Source organism: Phaseolus vulgaris, chromosome 1 (assembly GCF_000499845.2).
Source record: "Phaseolus vulgaris cultivar G19833 chromosome 1, P. vulgaris v2.0, whole genome shotgun sequence".
NCBI classification, from domain to species: domain Eukaryota; kingdom Viridiplantae; phylum Streptophyta; class Magnoliopsida; order Fabales; family Fabaceae; genus Phaseolus; species Phaseolus vulgaris.
Window position 1 is genome coordinate 21,925,952 of NC_023759.2, and position 12,404 is coordinate 21,938,355.

Here is a 12,404-nt window from a genome sequence, read left to right on the forward strand (position 1 = left end):
CGCGGTGGGATGAGTGCTTGAGAAGAGGGGTGTCGCGATGAAGGAGGAGGATTCAGGGTGATCTTTGAGCGGGTCATTCTCGAAGCTGCAAAGGAAGAAGAAAAGGAAAAATGATCAGGGTTCGCAGAGGCTGACTCGATCGTGGGAGAAGGGTGAAAAGCGAACGAACGAAGGTTCGTTGCGACGATTGACGAAGCCCTAAGTTACGCAGAAGGGGAAATGGAAAAAGCAACCCACAGCGTATGCACCAGACAGTTATAGGATGATGCGAAACGGTTAAAATGCAAGAAAAACCAGTAGAAGAAGGAAAGTAGGTACCTTTTGATGATCAGGAAGACGACGAAGGATGATGGTGATTCAGAATGTTGGAGAGCGCTGAGAGTTTTTTGCAGGAGGAAGTTAGAGCGTTTGTGAATATGAAGAAAAGTGATGGAACAGTGTGGAGTGAAAATGGGTTTAAGAGTTTTTTCGAAATGGGTTTGGGAAGCGCAAACGGTAACTGAAGGTAACCGTTGATGAAGCCACGTGTCGAACGATGGGTGAGGGGTTTGGTGGAGCGTCAGAGAAGCAGAAGGTACAACCACTTGGAATTCTGCGTCAGTGCCACGTAGACCGGTGTTGACGTGACTCTTCTAGTCTTTTCGCTGGACAAGTCTTCGCTTAAGACTGTGGGGCTTGTGTACCGCCCTGGTAGTCGGAAGTGATGACGTGGCATCCAGCTACAGTATAGGCGTGTTGACAAGGCGCCAGGTTGGCAGAAGGGAAGGAAGTCGGGGGGCTCGTGAAGTCGCCAGTTATTAAGTTGGCGTGTTCCGATCTCCAGCATACCAAAATCGGCGATCACCGGGTTAAAGATGAAGTCGCCAGATGTAAACTCAGGCGACCTAGTGATTGGAGATCGCCAGAGCAAGCACATCGCCAGAGATGAAGGTGGTGCAGATTATGAAGGCGGCCGGCGAGACCACAGGGAAGGTGTACGAAGGCACCCTAACTCGCCAATTCCAGTAGAGATCGCGCTCCCAAGTTAGCTATGCACTGGGCAGTACCATGCATAAGTAACTTAGCAAAATGAGAGAAGAAGCAGCGCCCAAGTCAAGGAGGCTCCAGATGAAGGCACGTGTACGACTAGATGCGAGCCACGTGTCCAAATCTGTAACTGCCAGGAGAGAGAAAGTAACCAGGTATATAAGAGTTCTCAACGAACTTTCTGAGGTACGCACGTTCAGATTATACTCTTTACGCTTGCGAGTTCTAGAGCTTACTGTGAGAGAGAATTTGCACGGTTCCTGTTCTCTTAGTATTTGGTGATTCGGTCACTGACTTGGGCGTTGGAGTGCGATCGGCCGCAGCGGCGCCGTTCTGTTCCTTTGCAGGTTCTTGAGGTGGATCTCGAAGAAGAACGGAGGTTTGAAGCGGTGCGCACGTCGATCCTTTGACGAGGCAGTTTCCAGCGTTCCGGTCAACAGGCAGGACCACTTATGAGTATAATTATCAATATTAATATAATTAATAAAATAAAAATTAATAACATTATTCATATATTTAATATTATTATTATTATTAATATTGTTAAATATTCTTAATATTATTAAATATTCTTAATATTATTAAATATTCTTAATATTATTAAATATTATTAATATTATTAAATATTATTAATATTATTAAATATAATTAATATTATTAAATATTATTAATATTATTAAATATTATTAATATTATTAAATATTATTAATATTATTAATATTATTACATATTATTAATATTATTAAATATTATTACATATTATTAAATATTATTAATATTATTAAATACTATTAATATTATTAAATACTATTAATATTATTAAATACTATTAATACTATTAAATATTATTAATATTATTAAATACTATTAATATTATTAAATATTATTAATATTATTAATATTATTAAATACTATTAATATTATTAAATATTATTAGATATAATTAATATTATGAATTATGATTTTATAATTCTTCATATTATATTAATATTTTTAATATTATGTATATAATTATTATGAAAATAGGTGGTAGGTAAGAGAGATTCGTAAGTGATAGTTCGTAGGTAATAGTGATTCGTGGGTAATAGTTGGTAGGTAATAGAGATCCATAGGTAAAAGTTGGTAGGTAATAAGATTTGTGGGTAATAGTTGGTAGGTAATAGAGATTCGTAGGTAAAAGTTGGTAGGTAATAAGATCCGTGGGTAATAGTTGGTAGGTAATGCTGAATTTACCTACGGATTCAGAATCTGTGGGTAATGTCCGTAGGTAATACTGAATTTACCTACGGACTCAGATCCGTGGATAAAAATCCGTAGATAATACAAATTTTTTTTGTAGTGAACAAAAGAAGTGACCTTTATCCCCTCAAGACACACACTTCCTTTGATCCCCTCAAGAACACACAACACTTCTCAGCTATACACACAGAGTTTCTTTCAAAGGTACAAAGGATTACACTTATTATAAAACAAATCTGAAATCAATACAAGATAAAAATCCTATCTCACACTCTTTGATCAATGCAATCTCTAAGTAATTCTCAACTTTTCAAAATCTCAATCTGTGAAAAACTCAAATTTGTTTTTCTGTATTAAATCAAAGTTGTTGTTTGTTACAAAATCTTAACAAACTATTCATTGCATTCAAAGATTGGTCAAAGCATTAAAAACTGGAGCGTAAACAGTTAGAAAAACATTTAATGCTCAGTCAAAGCACAAAACAGTTTTATGTTATGGTCCCAAAACAAACAATCGGTTGTGATCCGATCGGTCATCGGTAGTCGATGACGTCAGCAGCAGAGAACCACGTGGACCACTCGCAGGGTGACACGTGGACCAGGTGGCAGAGAGGTCAGGGAGACGATCGCCAAGAGCGGTGATCGGTGGTCAGTAACCAAGTGACCACCGACAGATCAGGCGGCAGAGAGGTCGGGGGACAGATCATCCAGAATGGTGATCGGTGGTCAGTAGCCAAGTGGCCACCAACAGACCAGTTCTCAGACTAACGCCTGAAGGCAGAACGCGAGAAGCAAATAAACACTGATCAGTCATCGGGTGTATTGTCATCGGGGTCTCGTGTTACACGCAGTTAAACTGGGACTGAGGTTCCCAGCGAGAGCGTTACGCATGGATCTCGCATGAGCACACCTCAGGGAATCATGCACGAGAGTGGCCTGAGGGAACTAGTAAACCAGACAGTGATTGGTGATTCCCTCAACCCATTACGTGCGTGACATCGTGAAGGGTAAGCTGTATACGCAGAGAGCAACGTCTGGTGAGTGTGCCTAGACCAGCCACACCCAACTTTCTCCTAAGAGTATGCGACTTACCCAGATGAGAGAAATATCCTAAGTTACTCTGCAAGGGCGTAACTTAGGCACACAAAGAGAAGCGCTAGAGCCCTTCCAGTAAGTGACACGTGTGTGGTTAGATGTGAGTTGCAGGCCTCCACGTGTCACCATCTGAGAGGGGTGCGGTCCAGACAAAATGCACTCCGTACCATTAAGGGTACAGACAGGCGCAGCCCAGCGCAGAGACGCGCGGACACGCACAGACACCCACACTCTCTGATTTTGCAGGTACACTGTCTCTGAAAAGCATAACAGGGTTCTGACACATGCCAGAAAAGCATAACAGAATTCTGTTATGCCCAGAAAACAGAGAGAGAGAGATAAAAAAGAAGGAATCAGGGAGAGAAAGGGGATACGAAAAACAGAGAGCAAGAGTTTTTCACACACACTACTAGTTTTCTCATTTGGTGGTTTTGTGGACTAACTTGATCGTCGGAGTGCAAACGGCCGCTAGAGGCGCCGTCTGTGTGTTTTGCAGGTCACGTTTGGAGATCCAAGAGAAGGTTCTGAGGGTGATTCTGTAGAAAACGCAGTCGCGTAGACGGGACAGAGTGTGCTACAGAGCGATTCCTCCACGTTCGAGTTGCCGGCAGGATCAGGTTGTTTCCACGAATCAATCGGTTGTTTTGGTTTGACAGCAAGTCAACCATCAAAAATAGTTTTCAACCTTTCTAAAAACACCTAAGTATAAAACAATCGGTTGTTTCGATAAAACAACAGGTTGTTTTTCACTTAGTTTGAAAAACACATTTCAATTAAAAGGTTTGAGAGTGCTTATACTTTGGATTCAATCAAGAGTGGATTTACATATAAATTCTACCCCAGATCCTATCTAAAGACAGCTCAGCAACAACAAGCACATCCAGTCTTTCATCAACCTTCAAAGGGTTTGGATTCTTCAAAGCTTGAACACACTTGGTTCAACAGCTCTGACTGTGGTTGTGTGAAAGGAAAAGAGGGTGAGTCTTCTTGGGTTATCAAGATCACCTCTTTGTGGTTTTGTGTGTTTGTAATCTACGATTACTAGTGAAATACCCAGCGGTTGTTCTGAAAACTGGCCCGCATCTTTTTTAGGCCATTAATTCTAACATTAAAAGTATAAATACATTAGAATATCTATAGTATAAAATATTAATTTAATTTGAAATATTTTAAAAGAACAAAAAAGACCTCAAAATAAATCAAAAAATATTTTAAAATATATAAAAAAAAACAGTAAATCGACTGTAAAAAAGATAATATATCATTAATAAAATTTGGAATATTGAAATAAAAAGTTGGTTTGTATACAACCAAATTTTCACCTCTCAACGTTGTGTAGGTGGGAGGGGATGAACAAGGGAATAAAAGGTGTTGTAATAGTTGAAGAGAAGTACAGCTAAAACAAAATAACAACAATTCTATCCAAGCTTGAAAGCCCTTGGAATGTCCTTACAAATTATCTCAACACTTTATGGTATATTTCAGTAAATAAAGGGAAAAAAAGTTAATTAAATAAATAAAAATAAAAAAGTATATTAAAAAGAAGTCGCAGGCTGGAACTTCTGATAAGGGAAGATTAATTGAAATCATTTATTAAAGTTTTTTAAAATCATATTTGAGTTTATAATATTATAGAAATCAACACATTGGAGTGAGTTAATTCATGAGTGGCATGTGGCTGTCATTTTTTTCAAGAAGTTGGAATGATTAATAGTAATAAGAATTGAGATTCTCGTTCTGATTTGGAATATTTATGTGTTTTAGCTGTCATGTGTCAATGCATTAATAATGTCATTGTCATTTTATGGTGTTTTTCTTCTCTAGTTATTTCTTACAAATGCTAAATCTGATTTATCACAACTTCAACATCCTTTTATCCTTTACTTTAAAAATTTAAAAACTTGAAAAGTAAAATTATTTAAATTAGAAAAAATAAATGAAAAACGCTTTATAATGATACAAATCATGTGAGTTTTAATAAATTTATTTAATGAGTATTATTAGCTTTATATGATATCATATCAGTGAAAGAATACAAATTATGTGTAGACAAAGAAGTAAAAGTAGTAGTGTAGTGATAGATAAATTCAAGGATCTTATCGAAGCAAATTGGCATTCTTACGAGTAAACAACATTTCAACAAAAAAGTACTACAAAACTGAATCCAAGGTTTTGGATTTAACCATCAATAGTAGTTAGATAACCCTAACCAATACCTTCATTTCCTTTATAATTGTAAAAACATTATTAACGATTTAAATTATATAAAATAGTGTTATCAATTAGTTTCATATAACTAATACTGATGGTTAATATCACTACTAATTATTTGATGTAATTCTTTCAGGATCAGCACTCTCCTTCGACCACCTGTTAACTCGATGACGAGCTATAATTACCTGTGCAGTGACATAATGATTCATCCATCATGTGTATAATTACAAGTTCTTAGGAGACAATCTAGAATTAAGAATCATGAAGAGGTAATGAATCAAATACCTGGTCGTCCCAATTAGTTTTGTATGTTATTATAATTAACAGTAGAGTTTGGATAAATGTTCCAAACAACATTCCGATCCAAATACCCTACAAAAGATGAAATAAGTTTCGTTAAACAGATGAAACACCAATCAAATGCAGCATGAGAATGAGAACAATACCAACCTTGACTTGCAAATGGAGAATCTCACCAAGCACCATTCCAACAGGAATACCTATGACATAATAACACCCTATGTTCACATATGCTACAGAGCTTTGCCACCCTGCTCCAATAGCCACTCCTGTTCAAATCACACAATTTCAAAGTTCAAGATCAACCTTTTCTAACTTTTGCTTTTCTGTCCGTTTTCAGTATTCAATTTTGATTTTTTTTTCATATGGGAATTCTAGTCTTAAACCAAATGTTGATGAAGAGAACCTGAGAGTACAGGTTGAACACTGTTGAGGAGAATGGAGATTGCCAACAAAGGTGACAAGTCCGCAACAGCATTGGCCACTTCTTCATTTGAGGTAAATATGTATGCAAGCTTTTCCCTTAAGAGTAAGAAAAATAAGAAGAGAAAGAATCCAATGGCTAACGATGTAAGCACTGACACGAGTATAGAGAACTTTGCAGCTTTGGAGCTTCCTTTCCCAAGCTCGTTTGCCACTCGAACACTGCAGATGAAGTTAATATTTCATGGTAAACAAACAACATAAGAATAAAGAGTGTTTGATCAGAACACAAGAAAGAGGAAAGAATATGATTACCTTGCAGCAGCCATGAAACCAAGTGATATCATCATTTCCCATCCAGAAATATTGAGGCTGCAAAAAATGAAAATTGATCTTAAGAAATCAAAGAGAAAAGCTTTTTCAATAATCCTTTATTATTATACAAAATACATAGAAATAACTTAAATCCCATTCCCCATTTGATGAGTATTAGCGTATCACTCGTAATTTCGTGAATTCAAATGAAGTAAATAATGCTTAATAGAAAATGGATACCATATAGATAGAGCATCAATTTGGACCTCTGCATCATTCAAGTTGCCCGTTAGAAGAACCAATATTGTGTTGTACCACAGCTCAAGACTGTAAAACATTCCATAGCTTCAAATTAGGAAGACATATAAATGTTTACGATTATTTTTTCAGGATAAATTGTCTGACAGAAATGTAGGAACTTTGTTTTGAAAAATAAAACCTAGCAATCATGGCATTTGTAAAGAGCTTAACCCAGTAGTTCATAAGAAGAAAGCTCACCATAACATGACCCCAGATGAAAGGGAAAGCTTGACAACAGGCCAAAGATCTTTGAATGCTAAAAATGATAAACCTTTCCATGTATCAGAGCACCAACCACAGGTGATAAATATTACTTGACCAATGTTGGGAATCCAGGATGCCAAAATTGTTGAAAGCATTGCACCAGGAATTCCCAGCTTGAAATTCATTGTCAAAAGCCAAGAGAGTGAAACATGAGTGATTAATGAGAAAGCTGCCAAGAATGCAATGATGGTATTCCTGCTTTGAGATTGCAGAAACGTTTGGGTAGTGAAGGAAACAATAAAAGAAAATAAGATTGGAATTGACCAAAGAGAAATGGTTTCCGCCACTTCTGCTATGTTCTCATCTTGACCCAGGAGCTTCAAAATTGGGCTCGTGAATAAGAACAACGGAAGAAGACAGAAAGCAGTTGAGAATAAAACTATCCATGATCTTTGAAGATACACTCCCATCATATCAAATTCTTTTGCACCGAATGCTTGTCCACAAATTGTTGACAATGCACTCGCCATTCCTAACTGCAATAGCCAGTTAACACACACAAATAACTGAAGTTATTATCATAAAAATTTATTTTGTAATTGCCATAACAATAAGGTTCCAAAACATTTTTGTTGAATATATTGCATTTGCAGCCAAACTGTTGTTGGGGGAAACACGTGAATATTTGAATATTGTCATAGCAGGTGGTCGCAACCTTCTGCTCAAACTTTTTAATGTACTATAATCCCATTTCAATAATTAATAATTAATCTACTTGTTTTCGTTACAACTCCTGACTGACTAATTATAATGGTTAAAATCATTAAGGTTGTGATTTGGATTCGGTGAAGATTTGACTAAGTCAATTTGAAATGATTTGAAAGAAAAAATAAAGAAATTGAGATTGTTTGAATTAAAGTAGGTTAGAGTGAATTTGTTAGAAAAGTTTATTTAAAATGTATAAAATATAAATTTACAAATTTATTCTTATTTTTAAAAATATTTGAATAATATATATATATATATATATTTAAGTTATTTAAAATATTTGATGTAAAAAAAATATTTATTTTTATTGAATAATTTTATATTTATTATAAATATATTTTAGCCCATTTTCTACTTCATGAGTTATGACCTAGAAGACATGGTTCCAGACGGGGATGATTTGGAGGTGATATTTGTTGTCACTATAGGGCGGAAGGTGCACAAAGTCTTAGTTGATCAGGGGAGCTCAATTGATGTAATGTTTTGGGGAACGTTCACTAACTTGCAGTTATCCCCTAACCAGTTGAGGCCATACGATGGATGTTTGGTCGACTTCGCGGGAGATCAGGTAGAAGTGTGAGGGTAGGTTGAGGATGACCTTCTCCGATAAAAGTGGACGATTACCATCAAATACATCATTGTTAACGCGTCTTCTTCTTACAACTTGTTTTAGGGGCAACCTTCCCTGAATAGTTTGGGTGGGTAGCCTCAACAACCCATATGAAGATGAAGCTGCCTTCTCCTGAAGGAGGGGTGATTACCATAAAGTCCGATCAGAAGACGGCACGAAAATGCTACGAGAGTAGTTTGAAGAATCAAAGGAGAACTTACACAATCGTTATCCCGGCATGAGAGCCAGAATGTATTACGGAGGCAGATGTCGTCAATAAGAGATACATGGACCTACTGGAGAGGTTCAGGAAAGGGAGACGCAAGAGAACCTTTTGAAAAACGTGGCATAAAAGAAACAAAATGGACCACCAGGATCCGCACTTGTCACAGCAGATGCGCTCACCCTCCCTACACTCTACGTTTTTTACATTACCCTCGTATCTTTTGCTCATGTTACACCCATTTTCTCTTAACTCTAAGACGTAAATGGGTGGTGTGATAAGAGACCTCTTTTAGAAGCTCTTTTTTGGTCGAGGGACACAATAAACCGTAATCCATTGCAAAAATAGCTAGAACAAAAGCATAAACACAAATAAGATACAAGCATAGTTCAAGCCAAGCAGAGAAGACGAATTGACAAGAAATCACAGTTCAGGTAATGTAATCGGTAAGATGAATAAATATCTGCCAGTAGAGATTAGTGGAGGAAAATACATGATATGATGATGGAGGAGAAAAAGTGCGAAAGAAAGAGAGGTTTTTAGAGCACGAGAGTTCCGGGGAGAAGAGAGATTGCGTAGCAAGTAAATGAGGTAGACATGGATTTTTAATTGTTTGAAAGAAGGAGATGAAGTGTTAATGCTTCCTAGTCGTTGATGCGCATGCCACGTGGATGTCTTAGATTTAATGTGGTGAAATGTTTTGTCAAGAAACGCTTCGATAACGCACCTCACCTACCCACTAGGAAAACGTCATGTTAGCCGCCAAATGCTGGTAAGCCTCTTCACCTAGTCGAACTTGACTCGAGCCTGGGGAACTTGTGTTTTGGACAGGAATGCTCGAGACCTCGGTCTAAACATTTAGGTATGATCAGCTCAGTTTTGGACCCAAAAGACGGGTCATGAGTTCGACCCAGATATTAGTGGTCAGCTCAAAAAAAAATAATTAAAAATAGAGAGAACATTCAAATTGGTTATAATATATATGCTAATTAAATTTAAATAAAAGTTGTTGGGAATAAAGTAGCAAACACCCAAGATTAAAGGTGGCCTACGAGTAGAGTATTTTTTTGTTGCTAGCACTCGAAAATAAATATGCACGTAAGCAAAATGTTTATCTATTATGATTATATGCTTTCTGTTCAGTATATACACTCATCAGATAAAGCTATTGGAGGGATATCTATAAAAAGGGGCTTGAGACCCGGGATAAAAGATACATTGTTTCTCCATACTTAAGACTGAAACAAAATATTTATTTTATATGTTCTCACTGACTTGATCGTCGAAGTGTGATCAACAAGTAGAGTTCCCTTTATCCTAGTAGAGTACCAAGTACCTCGAAGGACTAATTGGAGACAAGTCAGAAACAAAAATCGTTCCATTCGATCCAAAGATCAACGGACGAGAACAATTACTAAAATATTAATAAACATATAAATGATAATAAAAAAATATAAATAATAAATTTATAAAATAATAACAATAATTAAGAAATTATAATTAATAATTAATAACGATCAAAATAATTAAAAATAAAATTAAAATTAATTTATATATATTTTGTAATTATTAAAAATTTACATAATACAATTAAAAAGTTAAAATTACTGTTAATTTATTTGTATAAATATTTAATAATATTATTAATAAAAATAAATAATAATTAATAATAATAATAATAAATATAGTTATTTATATAATAATATTATTATTATTAATTATAAAAGTAAATATATAAATTAATTAATTATTTTTATTATTCGTATATTTTTAAGGATAAAAATAAATTTATAAATTTACATTTTATTCATTTTAAAAAAAATAAATTTTTTTACACAATTCACAAAATTAAAGAAACTTTAAAAATCTACTATAACATAGATCAATCTAAGAAGTGAATTAATAATATTCAATTTAACTTTTGTCTAAACTTATGCAAAAACAAAAGATGGTTACTTACAATAAACTTCAGGTAAACTAAGAACATCTAAGAGTAGGCCCAGTAAATAAAATATAGAATTAGTTAAAATTCATTTTGAAATCAAAACTGTTTTTTTCTTAATATTCAAAACGAACAGAGTGATTATGTTACTGAAATATTAATTAAGTATCCATGTAGAAAAAATAGATAATTAGTGGCAGAGACAACATTTTATTTTGTTGTTTCATTTCCAAAATTAAGTACTTATGTGTAAAAGTATTCACTTCACACCTTCCCCTCTTTCTCTCTCCATCAAACATTTTTTCATCTCCGTTTTTGAAAATTTGTACTTTCAACTTTCAAGATCTATATCCACAACAGTTAGAAGAAGATTTAACCAAAAAACGTACCAGAATACCATTGGCAAAGCGTATGAGAACAGTGAAAACAAGAGCAAAAGCAGCGAGTTCTCTTGAACCAATATGACCAACATAAGCCTGGCTTATAATAGTGACACCAAAGCTTGAAAACCTAGTGAATATGGCTGGTGCTGCCACTGTCCACATCAACTTGCTCTCTTCCCACACCTTGTTCACCAACGATGATTCCTCTTCTGATGTTTTCTCTTTGATGAGCAACTTCTCCTCTTGATCTCCCTCCATTTCTTTGGTTTGGTTCAAGAGCTAGTGTAAGGAAGAACAAAGCCAAAGCCAAGGAGAGAGTGAATGAGTATAGCCTAGAACTTTTGGTTTTATATATAAAGTCTTCACGTGACTTCAATAAAAAAAAACAACAAACAACCGAGTGTCTGCTAAGTGCTAAGGTTTCAAAAATGGAACAAATATGAAAAAATAATAATTGTTTTAGAACATTTTTAGGTCTGACTTTTACTTTACAGCTTTTTTTAATAATAAAATATTATATTTAATTAATAAAATAAAAATAAATAAAATTTTAAAATAAAATAATAATATTATTGATTCTTAAGTAAGAGTGTAAAAAAGTGATAGTATTAAATAGTATCGTCTTCCAATGCAAATACTTAAAGTTTGAGCAGATACTGCTTCACGTCGTTTTCAAGTCATAAATTTTACGTTACGTACGTGTTTGATATAGGCGCCACTGGAGCACATGCGACGTGTAAGCCATGTATGCATATAATTGTTTTTCTCTTTTACAATTTTATTACAATTTATATTATTGTTCAAAATTTACATTTATCTTACATCCATTTTTTATTATAAAATATTTTAAAAAAAATTGTAGGATAAATATAAAAAAGAGAGAGCAGTCTCGGTGTATAATCACTCTTTTTATACAACCCAAGTATACAATCGAAATGAATGGTAAAAACAAGGGAAAAAGAAAAGGGAAGACGTGATAAAATTGAACTTCCCTATTTTGTTACAGTTTTATAATTTCATCCTTTAAGATGTTTAAATAACTTCTAATTAATTTAACGTTATCGAAGTCTTGTAAAGATTTAAAAAGCTGCTTTCTATGTAAAAGTGTGGTATATTTATTATTAAATTAAATATTTTCTTAATCATGAAGAAAAATAAAAATAATAGAGTTGGGTTGAATGGATAAGAAGGGTTTTACGTGGATCCTTAAGAACCTATTATTTTATCAAACTTCTCAGTTTGGTGAGATACAAACACAGGTAGAAAGAAAAAAATGAAAATATTTTAAAAGAACAGATGGGATATTTTTCATATACAGTAAAATATTTCCAAAAGTCTACTTAACAATAATTTAATAGTGTAT

General features: G+C 34.5%; 1 protein-coding gene across 1 annotated transcript; it reads right to left on the reverse strand.

Annotated features, from left to right (window-relative positions):
• Window positions 1–5,455: 5,455 nt before the first annotated feature.
• LOC137813779 (protein DETOXIFICATION 21-like) lies at window positions 5,456–11,502 on the reverse strand. The gene is made up of 8 exons (XM_068616203.1): window positions 11,048–11,502; window positions 7,110–7,651; window positions 6,852–6,938; window positions 6,612–6,668; window positions 6,280–6,518; window positions 6,024–6,142; window positions 5,859–5,945; window positions 5,456–5,758 (listed from the first exon to the last, which is right to left on the reverse strand). Exons 1-8 carry the CDS (start codon window positions 11,297–11,299, stop codon window positions 5,681–5,683), a joined length of 1,461 nt encoding a protein of 486 aa, XP_068472304.1. The 5' UTR covers window positions 11,300–11,502; the 3' UTR covers window positions 5,456–5,680.
• Between the last annotated feature and the right edge of the window lie 902 nt (window positions 11,503–12,404).

What these genes read in the sequence shown, in the direction of transcription:
- LOC137813779 (XM_068616203.1), bottom strand. Translation starts at nt 11,299, where the DNA reads ATGGAGGGAGATCAAGAGGAGAAGTTGCTCATCAAAGAGAAAACATCA. An exon ending in TCATCTGGGGTCATGTTATG is followed by an intron (nt 6,939 to 7,109) that starts GTGAGCTTTCTT and finishes AATGTTTTACAG; the next exon opens with TCTTGAGCTGTGGTACAACA. An exon ending in TGTTCAACCTGTACTCTCAG is followed by an intron (nt 6,143 to 6,279) that starts GTTCTCTTCATC and finishes TGATTTGAACAG; the next exon opens with GAGTGGCTATTGGAGCAGGG.